This window comes from Pyrus communis, chromosome 15, assembly GCF_041283825.1.
Source record: "Pyrus communis isolate YQ-2024b chromosome 15, ASM4128382v1, whole genome shotgun sequence".
In the NCBI taxonomy this organism is placed as follows: Eukaryota; Viridiplantae; Streptophyta; class Magnoliopsida; order Rosales; family Rosaceae; genus Pyrus; species Pyrus communis.
Genome location: NC_142579.1, coordinates 24438406 through 24458500, shown reverse-complemented (window position 1 = coordinate 24458500; position 20095 = coordinate 24438406). Strand labels below are relative to the sequence as shown.

The 20095-nt window shown below is 37.1% G+C and overlaps 2 protein-coding genes and 1 pseudogene across 3 annotated transcripts; 1 reads left to right on the top strand and 2 right to left on the bottom strand.

Annotated features, from left to right (window-relative positions):
• Positions 1 to 3920: 3920 nt before the first annotated feature.
• LOC137717335 (pentatricopeptide repeat-containing protein At4g37170) lies at positions 3921 to 6194 on the bottom strand. Its single transcript, XM_068456657.2, is given in 2 exon segments — positions 3921 to 5995; positions 5997 to 6194. Coding segments are annotated over 2 exon segments (2079 nt in total). The 5' UTR covers positions 6078 to 6194; the 3' UTR covers positions 3921 to 3997.
• Positions 6195 to 8866: 2672 nt separating this feature from the next.
• Positions 8867 to 13009, top strand: LOC137748324 (putative disease resistance protein At5g66900; annotated as a pseudogene). Its single transcript, XR_015957095.1, has 5 exons — positions 8867 to 9691; positions 10330 to 10657; positions 10970 to 11328; positions 11465 to 11676; positions 11908 to 13009. The product of XR_015957095.1 is annotated as a putative disease resistance protein At5g66900 (transcript).
• Positions 13010 to 18960: 5951 nt separating this feature from the next.
• On the bottom strand, positions 18961 to 19812 carry LOC137717082 (uncharacterized). The gene has a single exon (XM_068456406.2). The coding sequence runs from the start codon at positions 19810 to 19812 to the stop codon at positions 18961 to 18963; it is 852 nt and encodes a 283-aa protein (XP_068312507.2).
• Between the last annotated feature and the right edge of the window lie 283 nt (positions 19813 to 20095).

The window sequence follows — 20095 nt, the reverse complement described above, 5'->3', positions numbered from 1 at the left end:
TACCATTCAAAATTAGGGTTAAATTAAGGTACAACCTGGTTCAGCTTAGCGAGAAGCAAATGTCCCATATATATGGGAAACTTCGTGAAGTTCCATTCCCTCATTTCTTATGGGCTGCATATATATGTGGTTCAGTTACTAACTGCAAGACTTTTTATATAACTTTTATACCGATCTTGACGTGAACCGACTCTAAAATTTAACCCTAGTTTTAATTATGTGCATGTGCATGCACAAGATTTTATCCCACTTCCTCTGCAAATCCTCAATATGTGAAATTTGGCTAAAGTCAACCCATACCCTGTGGGACAGCAAGATATTGGGTAGGTGGGGAAGCAGACATGAGTATTGGAGAAATGTATATTCCGTGATGGTACATCCAGCCCCATACTTGCACATCTGGCACGCAGCGAACTGACCGTTTTAACCAGTTACCTATAGTGTTTGATTATCTCTTCATCCTTGACTTAAACCTAAAGAAGGTTAAAAATGTACGGCGGGGACCCTCTAATCATGTCACCCATGTGATATTCAACAATTGCATGGCCCAAGTTAAGTCGGTGCCACTCAGGTCTTGCCAGAAAACAGAGAGAAAGAAGAAAAGAAATTAGGAAAACAGTGGTATTGCTACATGCACAGGGTCCACACGTATTGCCACTGTACAAAAGAGAGAGAGAGACCGGGAGGAGATGCAGGACGCGGGTGTGGAATTCCGTTGACTTTATCTGCATTATTTTGGAGCGATCAGAATTTGAATGGAGTTGGATTGTATGTTAGAAGCTGGTTGCACACCAACTCAGTATTCCTAGTCTTTTTTTTTCTCATTCTGAAAATTCGTTACAAGTTCGAATTCTCCTCTCATGTCCTTTTACTCACAGAGAGAGAAGCAAAACAAGCCAAAATTATTTTGTTTTTGTTGCATGCAGTATGAGTCATGATTCAATTTAGAAGTCATTATAACAAGTTGACCATTATGATCTATGTTGAATTATAACATGGATTATTGTCTGATTTGATTTCAATAGTTTAATTATTTTGAAGTTAAATATGCGATGACAGTACTTGGAAGTTGAACTACTACCACATTTGATCAAACATAATATACAGGTTGTTGATAACCAATAGGACTAGGGAGGGGTCGGAACAAATTCAACATTTTACGAAATAAACCACACAAAGTATGAAAGAATTGGTTGAAGCAATAAGTGACATGTACATTAGCTTTATGATGCTTCATCGTGATGGAATAAAGTGTTCGAACTGTTGGGAACAACATGGACCAAAAATAATGATGGAAGACTAATCATTGCCGTCGGTGATAAAATAGAAAGCAATGTAGAAGAGAGAAATTTAGAAGAAAATAGAGTGCTATATATGAGGGACATCTTAAATAACCATTGAATTTTGGTTTCTTATGCAACAATTCCTGTTAGAAGATTTTATATGTTACCATTCTAAAGCCACAAACTTTGGTACAAGATTTTTTTATTTTATCTTTTTAATACAGTACAACTTTTATATAGTCATAATTAAAGTTGAGACCAAACCAATCTTATAACTTTAGGAGATCATTAGCTATCTCTTCCTCGTTTGGGCAGAGAAATCTTACAAATGCATGTTCAACACAATCATGTAAAGCTTATTGAATTAAGCCAAAATTAGTAAAAAAAAAATGCCAATTCAAAAGTCTGAGGGCCTCTTTAATAGGAGAAATTTTTAATTGTGACGGGAATACGAGTAATATACCACGTGTTTTTATGTAAGTAATAATTTTTTTTATTTTTTAAGTTATTAACTTTTTGACACACATATCCTACTATTTATGTAATGACACGTGGTATACCATCATGTATGATGATCATACTAAAAAATCTCTCCTTTAATAGGAGCCCTTAGATTAATCTAACAATAAATTAACCTATAGGTTTAAAATATCTCACTTATACTTAATTAAAATCCTAACCTAGAAATTAAAAAAAAAAAAATTAAAAAAGAAGCAGCTTTCAAATGTGAAATCCCTTCCATAGGTAGAGCTTCGTCCATAGGCGAAAAACTTTTCCTTTGCAAATTCAAAATTCAAGCATCTCTTATCCTTCTGAGCTAAACCATATGAAAGCATTTAATTCTTTTGAACTTGGATTGGCTACCAAAACCCTAGAGTTTTGTGGCTATGGCGCTCTGGTTCTTAAAACACGTAGGGAGCGAGTTTTTATTTTCTTATGAAACATGTAGCTTTCCAGAATTGTTTTACTGATCTTGTTTAACATCTTCAAGTGAATGTAACTAGTACTTTTTAAGCAAGCAAAATTGGTTAGATTCCAATCTCAAATCATTTGTTAGTCATTTGCTTCTTAATCTCACTAATTTTTTTTAACAAACGATATTATCTACACTAAGGGGGAGGGGTAGGCTAAGTCTCACAATGGGCTATTAATAATGTGGTTCAAATTCGCCTTTAGCAAGAATTGATCATAAGAGACGTCTCACTTACAAGTGAAGATGAATATCACTAGATCATAGTACTAAGTGACTCAATCTCACTAAATTAGATGGAGAGGATCGGGAACTATTTTTTATGGCATGAAATGCTGCACTCTGGGGATGACTCGACTTGATTTATCTGCATTGGGGGTCACTACCTACTCTATTACTTAATAGCTCTGTCTTATATAAACTATTGAGTCCACGATTGGACTTCTGAAGTATTCGTATATCAATTCGTCTTATTCTGACCTTGGAAAATCATAATGCCACAAAAACATTCGGTCAAGTTATATGTGATAATCAAGTGCATTTCACACCACTTTGAATCCGGTCTTTCACAAAAGAACCAGACACATAAAAATTGACTGACACATCGTACGAGAGAAAGTTCAAAGTGGAATGATCAGGACATCTCACATTTCAGCAGCCATGGAATAGCTAGTCGACATCTTCAAAAAGTCACTGAACTTATGGGAGTCCATCTCCTTGATTACTGTACGGTCATTTCAGATTACTTTTCAATTACATAGGAGTCTAACTCACGAAATAGCTTGCATAGGCCTTAGTTTCAGGATCTAATTCCATGTATTTGTATAAGTATCTTTCACCTGGTACTCTTTTTCTTAATGGAAACCAATCACACAGAAGAGAGGGTTTTACTGGGACGGAGAGTTTTCGCCATCTTCCTCCTCTCCCCCTCCTCCTCATTCACCGTTCTTTTTTTAGCTTCCTAATTTCTTGCTAAGATGCAAGTGTGCAGCTAATTTAAGTAGGTGAAAGTTTTTAATTTATTCAATTGGAGCTTAATTACAAATTTATTGATGAAATAGAAGAGTTAGGCAAGCAAATCGTGTACGAAAGAAATGCGTGTAGGTGTATTGGATTCTAGGGTCGAGTGAAAGAGTTTGAGTTGGGTCACATTCTTGTGTAGCATGAAATAATGTAGGAAGAAGTTAGGGTTAGGTCATTTTTATGTAGCATGTGGGGTGTCCGGTATCCCAATACAAGTTAGAAAATCATTGGCGACTTGCGTCTGGATCCGTTCATCCTACAGACAAACATAGTTTGAAACTTTTTTTTGTTTTGCAATTTGAATAATTAATTTTGAAGTTAGATTATGATTTGTAGTTAAATAGAATGACTATGATATTAGTTAGGGGTGGGCACAGTTGGTTCAGTGCAGTTTTGAGTAAAATCGAAACTGAAATTTTTTTATTCGTGTTTATCGAAACCGTTTCCTGACCACAAAACCAAACAGTTTGATGCAGTCCTATGTGATTCGTGTTTCGGTTTTGGTTTGCGGGTCTAAGTGCCCACCCTATGTGCTATTAGTTGGAGAAAATTTATCATATCATCTCTACACGTGGGTGTTGAAGATGTAGAAAATTCAGATTCTAGTTCTTTCCACTCAGAACAAAATGTGGGAAGCTCCCAGATTGCACAGAAGACATTAAGCTTATGTTTCTGTAACCTACTCAAATAAAATGCTTTACAGATTACTGAGTGAGTCAAATCACCAATAATCTCGACATGAACAGATCCCGCCCTCAAAACAATGGAACCGATTTGAATCCCGGACTATAATTTTTCTGTTAGCAATCTTAGAAACAAATTTAATCGCTGTATGACAATCTACACATGTTCTTAAGTTCTTAAAAACCTTGATCGGTGTTCCTGGCGGAGTAGAAATAATGCCAAATGCAACGGCGAGCTTTTCACTGTGGTAGGAGAGGTTCTGCTCTTTCTGCTCCTCTTCAACATCATGCAGCACAAAATTCGTGTCGGGGACATACCCTTCTTCCTTCATCCTCTTCGAAAGCTCATGCAAATAGTGATGTATTTCATCATATCTCGGATGAGACCTATCTCCCACTAAGAAAACATGCACCTCTCTCTTGATCTCGATCCAACTCAAACCTGGTTTCTTTATCAGCCCTCTTTCATCCATCATCTTTCTGACCTCTGTTACATCACCCCACATACCAGCAGTAGCATAAATGTTCGCCAGAGTAATATAAGTAGTTGGATTCTCAGGTTCTATCTCAAACAACGCATCTGCAGCTCGCTTTGCAAGCGTGAGGTTTCCATGAATTCTGCAGCCACCGATTAAGGAAGCCCACAAGTACTTATCTGGTTTCATTGGCATTTCATTAATAATATTCTTAGCTTCTTCAAATCGACCTGCTCGGGCCAATAAATCAACTACACAGGAATAGTGGTCTGTGGTATGCGTTAACCCATGTTTTGCCTTAATTGAATGGAAGTATTCAAGTCCCTTATCAACTAAACCAGCATGAGTACAAGCGGAAAGAACACCCACAAAAGTAATGTGATCAGGCTTAGTACCTGAATCAAGTAGTAACTTAAACAACTGAAGGGCCTCATTAGGTTGACCATTCTGAGCATATCCAGCAATCAGGGAAGTCCATGAAACCACATCTGGGCAGGGCATCTCATTAAACACCTTATTCGCATTCTCAATGTTTCCGCACTTTGAATACATATGAACAAGTGCACTTGCTGCAAAAGACAAGGGGTCAAATCCAATCCGCGTCATGTACCCGTGAACCTGCTTGCCCAGGTTCTCAGCAGCATGCTGAGCGCAGGCATTCAAAACCCCTGCAAAGGTGAACTCGTTCGGTCTAATGCCGGACTTCATCAACTCCGAGAACAGAGAAAATCCCTCTTCCTTCTTCCCATCCTCAAAGTATCTATCAATCATTGCTGTCCACGTAACAATATCTCGATTCACCATCTTATCAAAAATGCGCCTAGCTTCCTCTATATTCCCACATTTCCCATACATATCCGATAAGGCACTCCAAACGACCTCATCCGAGTCCAGCCTGGTTCGCATTATATAACCATGAATCTCCTTCCCCATTCTCAAACTCTGAATGGCTGCCGAAGCAGCAAGAACGCTAGACACCGTGAACTTATTAGATTTAGAATTCTCGCTCCTCTGCATCATCCTATACAACCACAAAGCATCTTTTGGCCTATCATGATGAACATATCCCGATATCATTGCAGTCCAAGAAAAATTATCTCTCTGAGGCATTTCATCAAACAATTTCCTAGCTTCAGCAAGCTGCCCCACTTTTGCATACCCAGAAATCATAGTATTCCAAGAACACAAATCCCTCTCAGGCATTTCATCAAACACCATCTGGGCATCCACAATGCTCCCGCATTTCACATACATGTCAATAAGACGGTTACAAATGAACATCCGGGGCACGAACCCGGAGGCTCTGGTGTGGGCATGGACCAATTTGCCCTGCGCAAGAGCTCGTTGGTGAAGACAAAGCTGCAAGAGGGTGGAGTATATGGAAGCAGAGGGTTTGTCTATGTGGTGGAGCAACTGAACTGCTTCTGATAAGCGCTTTTGGTGGCAGAGGATGTCGATGGCTTCTTTGAATTTTCCGTCATTGCATAAGCGGCTTATGAGGGCGTCTTTGGTGTTGGATTTGAAGAAGGTTTTCTGAATTTGGGGTTTATTTAGTTGGGGGGGTTTGAGAAGATGATGAATGGGTTCTGTTAAATAATAGCAGAGAAAAATGCCTGGAAACTTTTAGATTCAAGGATTTCATAGCTCAGTGGTAGTGGCCGTGGCCGTGGCGGAGGTTGGTTAATTTAGTTTACTTTGTGTTTTCAAGGTTTATTTATGACAACTGATTTTTTTTTACGCGCCGAAATGATTTGTGGGAAAAATTTGGAGACAATTTGGAAAGGGACACCTTTTAGTAGATAGAGTTCTTTGACTGAAAATTTGTTACTTTCGTGAATTTTGTACACTATCATTATTTTTTTTATAAATATATTTCCGTGTCAGTTTTCTTTTATTTTACTAAAGTACTTAATTCTCGTATTTTTATCCTGCAGTCAAAACGTCAAAGAGTTTTCGGAACAGAAAATTCTAAAATAATCTCATTCGATTGACGATCTTCAATTTTTTTATTTTTATTTTAGTAAATAAAAAATTCCAAAATAATCTCACTAAATTGACGTTCTTCAAATTCATCATTACTATCTTTGATATGAATCTTTAAATTCAAATTTTACCAAGATTTGAACCTAAATCATATTTTATCTATGAGCTTTAAAATGAGGGTAGCTTTTAGCCGAGAAACTTCTAAGCTAAAATTTGAGGTTTTTTTATTTTTATTTTGTACTCATAGTTCTATTATACTAATTTGTCCCTATAGTTCAATTCTTAATGTTTTAATCTTTGTACTCATATTGATAGGAAGTGTAGTATGGTTTTTTCGTTTCCGCACTTGTTTTGCATGTCACATCCCGACCCGGGCCCCTACCACATCTCGGACTCGACTCCACCGTAGCACGATATTGTCCACTTTGGGCCCCAATCACACTCTTGCGGTTTTGTTTCTAGGAACTCACACGAGAACTTTCCAGTAGGTCACCCATCTTGGGATTGCTCTCGCGTGAACTCGCTTAACTTCGGAGTTCCTACGAAACTCGAAGCTAGTGAACTCCCAAAAGGCCTCGTGCTAGGTAGAGATGAGAATATACATATAAGGCTTACATGATCCACTCCCTTGGACGATGTTGGATGTAACATTGCATGTGATAAATGAAGCTCTTATGATATTTTTGTCATGTGTTGGGGAGGACAAATGATTTTAGCATGTATCTTATAGTTTTGCAGTGTTTTATAATTTTTGTGTCTTACGGTTAAAGATTTAACTAAATGATTGTGGCTTATTTTTAGCCATGCTTCTAGAAGTTGATTTTGATACCACTTTGTTTCCTGAAACTCAAAAATCGTGATTTTGCTCCCTGGAACTCGATTTCGATCTCACATTGCCCTCTAACTCCAAAGTTGTCACTTCACTTCTTGAAACTCAATATTCACTCCACTTTAGCTAGTTTCTATGTATAATTTTGTTAAATAACCGTTAAGTTTTCTTATGTGGCATAATTAGAGCACACTTATAGCTAACAAAGCACAAGTATAAAACTTACATATTCAATCAAATAGTACCACATAGATTGAAACAAAACAAAATAATAATAATAATAATAATAATAATATTCAAACATTGTATAACTATAAAAAAGGAAAAGCAAGAAAAATAGAAAAAACAATTCATTGGATTCATCTCTTTGATCCCTCTCTCTCTATATAATCGTTGTCAATACATTCATTCCTTCTCCCTCCATCGCCAGTCACCTTATAATTAGTTCCATTGATTTTGTTATTTCTTATGTTCTTAAATGAGGTGGTTGAAGGAGAGAGAAGAATTTTTTTATTCTTTGTTACTATTCATTTATTTCAATGGAAATTTGGCATATTACCAATTATAAATTTTGAATGGATGAACTTATTCTAGAAAAACAGAAACAAGACAATGTAGAGTGAATTTTGAGTTTCAAGAAGTAAAGTGATGAGTTTCAAAGAGCAAAGTGAGATCAAAATCGAGTTACAAGAAGTAAAATGACAACTTGTGAGTTTCAAGGAGCAAAGTGGGACAAAATCAAGTTTCAGAAAGTAAAATGACGAATTTTAAATTTTATAAGATAAAATGAGATTAAAATCGAATTTGAAAAAAACGTAGCTAAAAAGAAGTCAATTATTCTTAAAATCCTCAACCACTCTTTTGCCCGTTCATTCATTCGTAGGAGAACAACCTAAGACAACAATTTATAGGCCCAAGTTGATAAAATGGGCTAACATTTTTCGGTGGAAAGTTTTGTGTCGAAGTTAGTTGGGTTTGTTTGAGAAATTTTATTATATTCCAATTATACCCTGCTTGTGTAGCGGTCCCAAAGCTAAAGGATATTAAGTAAAGATGGGCAGACCAGTAAATTGACTATTATTTTAAAAGTCGGTTACTTCTTTTGGGTAAAAAATTTGCCGTTATTTTCCCAGCTCTTTCTAAGAAAAGAAGTGAGCAGTGACTGGAGAAAGAAAATGCGACTGAAAGGTTCCAACTTGCGACCGATTGCGATCGAACACAACACTTTTCTGAGAGGGATGGGAATTGGGTTCTGGTAGGCGGATTCCTTGTCCCCAAAGAAAGAAAAACAAGAAATTCACCCATGCACACCACTGTTTGCGTTGCCTTCCACAATCTGGTCAACGATTCAAGTTGCAGAGTAGTTTTTAAAACTTTAAATATTTATTTTATTTTTTTATCTTTGGATCAATGCATTGTAATTACACTCTCGTCGGAAGCCATGAATGTGATAGGTAGGTGTGATATTTTGCTTAGAACCAGCATCTTCTTGGTCAGTCAATGGCTCCGATTCAAAGTTTCTCAGGAATCAGCTTTGCAATTTCCTTGGTAAGTCAATGGGGGAGGACCGGTAGGTGAAAGTAAAAGTCAGTGGATTGAAGCAGAATCAAGAGAGCATTTTTATTTTGATTTTTTCATACTGCTATGGTCTTCTCTTGTCTTCAAGTTTTGATTGATATGATTACGAGTTAGTTTTCGGATTTGATATGATTACGAGTTAGTTTTCGGATTTGTCGGTGTCGGGTTTCGCTTGAGAGAAACTGGAATGGGAGGAGTTGGGGATCTTTTTGCAGGTGCTGCTGTAGGAGCATTATTTACTGTGCTGTATGAGGTTGTTAAGGATGTCAAGGACAAGACTATGATGTTTACAGAGCTCCTCGGAGATCTCGATTCCACATTAGAAGCGTTAAATCCACTGATCAAGGACATAGAGAGATACAAAAAGGTGTTGGATCAATCAAGCAAGGAAGTGGAAAAGATTGTGAGACAAATAGCGGATGGGAAAGAGCTGGTTCTCAAGTGCTCCAAGCTTAGCCGGTGGAAAAGCTTCAAAAAGTATAAATACGCCAAGCAACTTCTCGATTTGGATAAATGTCTAAACAGGTTGTTGAAGATACTGAATGTGGAGGGAATAAGGAACGGGTTTGAGAACTTGGATATTTCGAGGGAGAACTTGGCCGTGTCGAAGGAGGCCTTGGCTGCTGTCCAGAAAAATGGTTTGGTAGGAAACAAAGAAAATGTTGTGATACAAAAGCAAGAAGGATTTCATGATCTGGGTTCAGTTCCTGAACCTCCACGTGTTACAGTTGGATTGGATGAGCCTTTGAGGGATTTGAAGATCCTGCTTCTTAAGGACGATGTCTCGATGCTTGTGTTGACTGCTGCTGGAGGATGCGGGAAAACCACATTGGCAATGAAATTCTGTCAAGATGAGGATGTCAAAGGTATGATGATACTTTCTAATTGCTAAGTGAGAAGTTTTTTAGTAAAAGTAATCGGTAATTTAACATCTTTTTCTATCGATTAGTACTAGTAGTATGTTATAGATGTCGTTCGTTGAGTTGAAGCCTTTTGTATGAGAATTAACAACACCTACTGATATCCAAATCAAACCCAGCTGCAGATATATAAACTTACATAACATCATAGTTAATCCACAATTGTTGTAATATATCAATTGCTTGAATAGTAAGTCTAACTGGATATATGGTTCCGAAATTCACGCTTTCTTTTTGCCATGACTAATATGTGGTGTATCTTGGATATTTTAGTCTCACTCATGCATATATCAGTAAAGAATCGTTCCTGTTGCTGATATACAGTTCCTATCTGAGTCTTACAGAGATATAATTCTCATTGATAGGAATTTTTACGTGTCAAGAGTAACCAAGCATTTACTACACTAACTTTATGATTGGAATAGATTCTATAAAGAATATTGATTCACCCGTTCCCTAATCTTCGCATATACTAGGGCTGCAGTTGAGATCAAGATTTAATTTTTCTACCTCAACATTGCCATCGTGTATGTTTCTTTGTTTTCACATGTATGTAACATATTTCTTGTATTGTATTTTGATAGATAAATTCAAGAAAAGTATCTTCTTTGTCACTGTTTCAAAAGAGCCCAGCTTAGATGTTGTACAAGAGCTATACCAACGCATGAAGTCTCAGGAAGCAGGACAAGATCCTGTACTGTTGGTCCTGGATGATGTTTGGTTGAAATCCAAAAGTTTGATGAATTGGAATTGCCAAATTACAAGATCTTGGTGACATCGAGATCTGAATTTCCTGGATTTGGCACTCCGTATAATCTCAAAGCTTTGAATGATGAAGATTCAATGACTCTTTTGCGTCATTCAGCATCCCTGAGAGATAGCTTGTCTGTTCCAGAAGATCTTCTGAGAAAGGTTTATTTCTTACTATGCAATCCACCACATATGTACTTACCGATGCCTCACAAATTAAAGGGGAATCAAATTAGGGAAAATAAATTGTTTTGGTCATATACACATACAGAATTGAACACCCATTTCACCATATCAACCTGCAAACGACCATTTACGTACGATGTTACTTAAGAACTAAAACTAAAATAAGAAGGAAGATAAGTATAACCATTTTCTCATCTTCATGAAACCATTGAGATGTTAAAAGAAACTTGAACTTTCGGTCTGCAACTCAGATAGTAATTGACTTCATTTGCAACAACAAACCTGCAGATACTAAAGCACTGTAAGGGAGTTCCCCTTGCCATTACAGTGACTGGAAATTCGCTTCGTGGACAAGCTACAGAATTCTGGCGTTCTAGACTAACTGAATGGTCTAAAAGTTCGATTCTCGATTCTGAGACTGAGTTGCTTCTTCGGCTTCAAAGTCGCATAGATGACTTGGAAGAAAAAGAGGCTGTCATCAAAGAATGCTTCATGGACCTTGGCTCATTTCCTGAGGACCAAAGAATCCCTGCTGCTGCTTTCATTGATATGTGGATAGAGCTATATAAGCTAGATGACGACTTTCTCTGCATTAAGAACCTCCTTGAGCTCACCACCAGAGGCCTCGCAAATCTTGTCATCACTAGGTACGCAAGCTTCTATGTTTCTCTTATGAAATACTCTTATTAAAAATGTCTATATTTACGACTAACTCCTACCATAATATGCAACTGCAATGTATGCTTACGAAATCTTGAGTTTGGAACTTTGGATTGTTACCAGGAAGGAGAATATAGAGATTGTGGATGACTACTACATCGAACACTTTGTTAGCCAGCATGATATGCTTAGGCAGCTGGCTATCTACAACGCGAAACTAGACCCAATAGAAGATAGAAAAAGACTGATTGTCGTTACTGGACACAATCAACCCAAGTGTTTGACGGAACAGAAGTCTCAACCCATCAATGCTCGCCTCTTATCTATCTCCTCTGGTTGTCCCATCTCTCTCTGTAGAAAATGCATATACGGGCACATCTGCCCATGTACCTATGACCAGCACACGTAAACACCCACATGTACATAAGTAGTCGCGCGTGCACACAGTGACACACACACACACACACATACAAACGAACATGCATGTGCACACACATGCTAATATTTGAATAGAAATTTGATTTAAATTCTTCCCATACTCATATTTCATAGAAAATTGTTTGTAGATGGAATGTTCTCAGGAGAATGGCAGAGCGTTCATGTACCACAAGTTGAGGTTCTAGTTTTGAATTTTAAGACAGAGAACAATGCCTTGCCTGAATTTATGGAGAAAATTGGTAAATTGAAGGTTTTAATAGTCACAAACTATGGTTTCTTACCTACTGGTTTGAGTAATTTTGATCTTCTGGGTTCATTATCAAATCTAAAGAGAATCAGGTTAGAGCGCATATCAATTCCTTCCATGACCAAGAACTTCGTACCATTGAAGAGTCTGAAGAAGTTATCTTTATTCATGTGTGACATCGGTCAAGCTTTCTGCAATTGTTCCATCAAAATTTCAGATGCATGGCCTAGTCTAGAGGAAATGAACATCGACTATTGCCATGATTTGGTGTCATTGCCGGCCGAGCTCTGTGATTTTGTTTATCTAAAGAAACTCAGCATCACCAACTGCCATAAGCTATCCGCCTTGCCTGACGAGATCGAAAAGCTTGAGAATTTAGAGGTGTTGAGGCTAAGGTCCTGCACAGACTTGGTAAGCCTTCCGGGCTCGATTGAGAAACTTAATAAGCTGTACTTTCTTGACATATACAATTGTATCAGCATTAAGGAGTTGCCTGAACACATCGGCGAAATGAGTGGTTTAAGAAAGATAAACATGGGACAGTGCTCGAGATTGGAAGAGTTGCCGCTGTCAGTCTGGGATCTTGATCAGCAGTTAGAGGAAGTGATTTGTGATGCAGGGACAGAATATTTGTGGAAACCTTTCTTAGCTAGTTTCAGAGACAAAATCAAGGTGGCAAAAGAAAAAACCAATTTGAATTGGCTCGAAAAGCCTCAGTTGTGAGACCTGTCTTTCCTCAATAAATGTTGGAGCAACGTCTTTTTTTTGTTTGTGTTGCATTTTTTTCTTTAATTTTCATCTTCTTGTTGGATTTCGTTCTTGGTTCTGTCTAGTTTCTGAGTTTCATCACATCAATTTGTAATATTGGTTATATCAAACTCTCGAGTCTTCAGAAATTGTGTGATTTTTTCCTGTGTAATTGTCATGTTATTGTTTTGCACAATATAAAGAATGTATATTATATTTTCCTGGAATATACAAAATAAGTGTTTTTACTACACTTGATATGTAGATTATGCATCTGGTTGTATCTACAAGTTTTCTTTTGTTGCCTTCTTTGGTATAGATGATTATATATTGAGACATCTACAGTTTACCGTATTTTAAGTTAATGTACATATACAGTAAAAGCCAATTTATATGCCTTTGTTATTATTGATACCCTCGATATTACAAAGTTAAAATTGTAAATGAAAAATGTTAATGAGACTTTTCTAAAAATAGAACCCTAGTCTCTCAAACATTTCTCATTATAAAAGTATGATCAATAGTGCTTGACCGTTGTTATAAGAAACTTCAAAAATCTCATTTGACACTCCAAACTATCTTTATGCTTTTGTCTCCCTTCGAAACATAGTCTTCACAATTTAATAGGATAAAGGAACAATATTTTCTGGCAAAATTACAATCGGGGTCGGCCTCTACCTGCAATATGGTTGGGTTCTCCGTCTCACCATGAAAGCTTCCCAGACATGGTGATACAGTTTCCTGGATAATTTCCAAGTCTCCCACCACATTCAATCAACTGTTGTTAAAATCAAAGCGCTCCAACTCCGAAATTTCTATCGAGCTTCAATTGTAGGTATTTATATGCTAAAACCCAGATAGTTTGGTGAAGAAAATATATTTTTTGTTTATCCTGTCTTGCATGACCACCAACAACGTAAGAGAACGTTGAACTTTGTATTTCTTGAGTTGCAAATTTTGGAGTGTCTCACTTGTCCACAGTTTCCACTGTTTCCAATCTGTTGTTGTTTTGGGAAAGTGGCAAAGATGGTCCGAAATCACACGGCCCCTATTTCAACCAAGAGTGAGTACTTGTCTGTTGATTTAAGGAATTCTGGTCCATTTCCACCCATAATCCAACTGAGTTTAGATTTTCTGCAGGTATGCGAAAAGATCTCTGTGTTTGAACCTTGCAGTGGAAGTTATTCTCATTCGCTGTTTTGGAGTGCGAGTGTGTCTCAAAAATCTTGGAGGGGAAAGGGGCTTGCAAGTTTACAAGTCTCATATCAGTTGGGAAGTATGTATGGATGGATGAGTGAAATGATTTCTTCTGGCTAAGCTGCCCAGTCAAAGTTACTGAGAATGAAAATAGAACTGGCCGCTACTGCATTCCAGGAGATACAACGATCACTGCAGGGCGATCCATTTCAGGAGATATAACTAGTCCTAAAGATAAATTGGCCGCAAATCTCGATATTAAATCTTACAAATACAACTTATCATCATATGATAATGAAAAAATTAGAGATGAATACAAGAACCTCTCTACCTTCAGATTACTTCCTGACCTCTGCATGCAGTGCGGCAGATGATAGTATTTCAATGGCCCTGTGTTCTAATCTATATGCAGATTATCATATAGACTCGATTGTTTCCTGTAATGACGTGTTTCAAGAATGTCATCCTAAGCCAGATGGTCATGAACTACTGGGGAACAAAAAGGAGCAATCTGAAAAGGTTATCATCCAGTGAAACTTTTTGTCAACCTAAATAATTTTGATTTTTAGTTTCAATAACATTGTACGGACTTTGATATTAATTCAATAAATGTGTGTATCTAAACTACGTATTAATAAAACTTCCATTGTCAACCAAAACACCATGAAATTACCATTCTAACCCTTTAATTAAAACTAATCATAAATAAGAAATATGGATAGTAATGTAATTTCACACAACTAAAATTTCGCTTTTATTTTTATTTAATTTTTTTATTTTTACAAAACCTCACCTACAGGTGATTTTAATATATGTCTAATTAAAAAAAAAACATAAATAAAGCTCTCTCCCACTCCCACGTTCTATCTCACTCTCTTCCTCTCTACTTTGATTTTAAAAATAGAAATAAATTTTTTTACACATATTTTGTATGTGCCCATATCTAGTTATTATATTAATATAATAATTTTTAGTTAATTATTAAATTTTTCTTTTTTTATATATTGCCCGACGAACCAGTCCTTCGGCTAATAAAACCAAGTAATTGTTTTTCTTCATTTCAAGAATGAATCTCTATACACAGTTTCTTGACCTTTTGGTTTGAAAATCTGTAAGTGTAATTTAACACAATAATCTAATTCATGCTCTCCCAAAATATATAAATAAAAGGAACCAAAAGAAAAGGCTGAAGAGTCTCCATAAGATAAGAACTTTGATGTCACGGGGTCAAGTGTTAATCTCGTCGTTGGTAAATTTCTCTAGTATCTATACTCATGTTTGTCGGTCAAGTTTCCAGAACTGTGTTCATATATAATCTAGATTCATTGCCAAATCGAGAGGAGTTGATTGTTATTGACTATTTCGATGAATCTGCCTCAAACTATGTTTTCCAACTAATAAGTTTGATCAGGTAAAAAAAAATTAAATAAAAAATGTTTGATTAGTCTCGTTCAATACCATATAAAAATGTTTGTACGCTCGGGAGCGTGCTCTCAAGACGAGGGGACGTGGGTTTCTTTTCTCCAAATGAACTCTTGAACTGTTTTTATATAAAACTTAATAGTTTTGAAACTGTTATAAATAGGTCAAAGTTAGAGAGATAATATTTACTAGTGACAGGAGCGAAGCATGTGTAAAATATTACACTGTAACTATAGCACAAGAGGATGACAAATAAAGGAGGTAGGAATAGATAATGATGTTATTGATCTTTCCTTTCTTTCTCTCTATATTTTGATTGCAATCGAGTGTTGCTCTATTTATAGAGTAACTCGCATTATTACATGTTGAAATTTACATCACATAACTTTGAAAATACAATCCTTTTGTTTCCAAAGTCTACATCTCATTTGTGGGCATTGAAAAACCTGTGTGTGGGCATTCATAACAATGCCAATGTTTTCAACACTCCCCCTTGGATGCCCACATATCAACATCAGTTGTCTCGTTAAAACCTTGCTTGGAAAAACCTAGTGGAAAAAAAAAAATAGTGAAGGAAAAAGAGTACAACTTTACTTGGATTGTTGATATAGTGTTAAATATGCTTATGTTGCCTCGTTAAAACCTTGATAGGAAAAACCCAGTGGGAAAAATCCTAATCGAAGGAAAGAGAGTACAACATGCATGTATCATGGATGCTCACCCTAATATATATCTCCCCCTGATTCCGCATTCTCCAAATTTAGCAGCTTGGTAAGTCGACGTAATCCGATACTTTGCACTATCTTCTAAAACGTGCTCTTTGGTAGAGATTTAGTGAACAAATCTGCCAGATTTTCATTGGAACGGATTTGTCTGACTTCAATAACTTTAGCCTTCTGAAGCTCATGTGCATTGAAGAACTTTGGAGATATGTGTTTAGTCTTATCGGCCTTGATGAATCATTCCTTCATTTGGGCAACACAGGCTGCATTATCTTCATGAATGACGGTTGAAGTGTCTGTCTTTGAAGGTAGACCACATGAATTCCGACTATGATGGATAATTGATCTTAACCAAGAACATTCACGACTTGCTTCATGTAAAACAAGTATTTCTGAATGATTTGAAGATGTAGCAACTAATGTTTACTTTGTTGAGCACCATGAAATTGCTGTATCTTCATTCTTGAACACATATCCAGTTTGTGAGTGGGCTTTATGTAGATCAGAGAGAAAACCAGCATCTACATATCCAACAAGGATTTGGTTATTTGTGGATTTCTTTGAGTAGAAAAGACCCATGTCTGTTGTCCCACGAATGTATCGCAATACATCTTTGACTCCCTTCGAATGACAAATTGTTGGAGCAGAACTATACCTTGCTAACAAGTTGACTGAAAAAGCTATATTTAGTATAGTACATTGTGCTAAATACAATAAAACACCTATTGCACTCAAATATGATACTTCTGGACCAAGGACCAGTTCATCAATTTTTTTTGGACGGAATGGATCTTTCTTAATGTCCAAAGAACGAACGACCATTGGTGTGTTAAGTGGATAAGCCTTGTCCATACCAAATGCACCTGCAAATGCACCTGAAGCGTGGTAAACTTCCAGGTTCAAAAGATTCAACACCTCGAAAGAGAAAGTCGAGGGCACAACTGAATCCAAATGAAATCATTTAAGAAGAAAAAGTGAATGACACATCCACAATTCAGGATTTTTTCAATGTAAACCTTGTCCAACAGGGACATTAATTCTTGCAGGTGCATTTGCAGCTGGTATATGTGATTTTGTCACTTTCATAGCATCATTAAATGCATCTGGCATTTGATTAGCAATACGTTGAAGATGAACATCCTTTTCACTTCGTTTTCACATTGAGTGCTATGTGGATCAAAATGAGATAAGGTGGGAACAACCCATGTCAGCTCTTTCCGTTATTCTGGAACTGTATTTTCTCCCCCTAACGACGGGAATACTGTCTCATTAAAGTGACACTCAGCAAAATAAGCTGTAAACATATCACCTGTCAAGAGTTCCAAATATCTAATGATAGATGGTGAATCAAAACCCACGTAAATTCCCAATTTGCGTTGAGGTCCCATTTTAGTTCGTTGTGGGGGTGTAATAGGTACATAAACAGCACAACCAAAAACTCGTAAATGTGAAATGTTTAGTTGATGCCCAAACACGAGTTGTACTGATGAGTATTGGTGGTTGGCTATAGGTCTTTATCGCACCAATAATGCAGCATGTAAGATGACATGTCCCCATGTAGAAATTGGCAATTTTATTTTCATGAGCAGAGTGCGAGCTTAATACTGAAGTCGCTTGATCAATGCTTCTGCTAAACCATTTTGAGTATAGACATGAGAAATAGAGTGTTCAACATCAATGCCCAATGTCATGCAGTAATAATCAAAAGTTTGAGACGTAAATTCACCAGCGTTATCAAGTTGGATTGACTTAATGGGATATTTTGGGAATTGTGCTCGCAACTTAATTATCTGAGCAAAAAGTCTCACAAAAACTACATTCCAAGTAGATAAGAGATAAACATGTGACCATAGGGTAGATGCATCAACCAAAACCACAAAATATCGAAATGGTCCACATGATGGTTGAATAGGCCCACAAATATCCCCTTGAATTCTTTGCAAAAATGATGGGGATTCGGCATCGACCTTTAGTTGTGATCGTCTAATTACCAACTTCCTTTGAGAACAAGCCTTACAACGGTTATCATTTGAGATAGCAATGTGCCTGCTCAATAATGGATGTCCATTAGAGTTGGTAATGATTCTACGCATCATGGTAGATCCTGGGTAACCCAAACGGTCATGCCAAAGCATGTAAACTTTTGAATCAATGAACTTCTGGTTCATGACATCATGTGATTCAATTGTCCTTATGTATGTATAATACAATCCATTCGACAAACCATGCAACTTCTCCAATATACGCTTCTGGGTATCATTGGAGGTAATGCATAGATACTCCACATTTTCTGCACTTTTTCTTTCAATGTGGTATCCATTTAAACATATGTCTTTAAAACTCAACAAATTTCGAGTTGATCGAGTAGCGTACAACGCATTATGTATGGACAATTTGGTAACATAATCTGGGCTTTCCCTGAGCCTTTAATCATATCTGATTGCCTTGATATTGTTGTTACCCTTACTTTTGTGAGCATCAATCTTGAGAAATACTTTCGATCTCGAAGTATTGTATGCGTGGTTGCGCTGTCTGCAAGACAAATATCTCTGTTATTTCTCATGTTTTGATAATGACCATAGTTTTCATCCATGTTCTCTGAGTAAGGGAATCACAGTTAAAAGCAATTTATAACAGGAAATTTAAATGCCACTTTTATTAAATCTAAAATACTAGTTTTTAAACGACAAGTTCAGCATAATAAAAGTACATCAAACATCAATGATTCAATCGGACCTGTATACTTCATTTTCCCTTTCCACCATGAAGTCCGAGACCTCTAGGTGGGTTGTGTTCAACTGTCCTGATAAGTCATACACTGGATCATGTATATCCATTGGTCTAGCCTAGTCGAGAAAATTAGTCTTGACACTCTTCTCCTTGAGGGAGGCTTGATATAGATCCACCAGATATTTTAGGGTACGACAGATACGCGCCCAGTGCCCATCGCCATCGCACCTATGGCAAGCTTCATCAGAGTTTCTAGGAGCATTGTTCATACTAGCTTTGCCTTTGTGGTGATTTCCATTTTTAAAGCTTGGGCCTGAATTATGCCTTGGAACTTGGTTGTGAAACTGGACACCATGATTTTTGCCTTTCCTGTTCCACTGTTCTCGCCTGTGGTCACATCCTCGTTTATGATTATTGCCACCAGAGGATGTGGCGTTTACTTCGAGAGAAGCAGCATTCATTTCTGGAAATGGTGCATATCTAGTAGGTCGGGACTGATGATTTTTCACCAGGAGCTCATTGTTTTGTTCAGCTACCAAGAGCACAGATATCAACTGGTTGTATTCAGTGAAGCCTCGCGCTTTATACTGCTGTTGCAAGCGCACGTTAGAGACATGAAATGTGCTGAAAGTCTTTTCTAGCATATCTTCCTCAGTAATGGTGTCCCCACAGAACTTCATCTGAGAGGTAATTTTGAACAACGCAAAATTATACTCAGTCACTGACTTGAAATCCTGGATCCTTAGGTGAATCCATTCATAGTGAGCCTTTGGAAGAATCACCGTTGTCTGGTGATTGTATCTGTTTGTCAATGGCTTCCAGAGAGCTAACGACTCTTCAACTGTTAAGTACTCGCTCTTTAGTCCCTCATTAAGATGGCGACGAATAAAGATTATGGGCTTCGCCCGATTTTGAAAGGATGAGTTGTTTTCTTCCCTAATGGTATCTCCAAGATTCCCTGCTTCCATATAGATCTTGGTATCCAGTACTCAGGTAAGGTAATTCTTCCCAGTAATGTCCAGGGCAGCAAAATCAAGCTTTGCCAAGTTCGCCATTTTCTTTTCTAAAAGAAAATTGAGATGTGTAAGAACTTGCAATAATATGTAATCTGGGGGATGTAGTGTTAGAACTTCTGGTTCTTACAAATTTTTCATTTTGATCTTCATGCCAAAATGATAAGCACTCGAAACTTCTAGCTCGAGATTTACATGATGAATGAGGAGGGCGATTGTACTGCACCATTCTTATAAC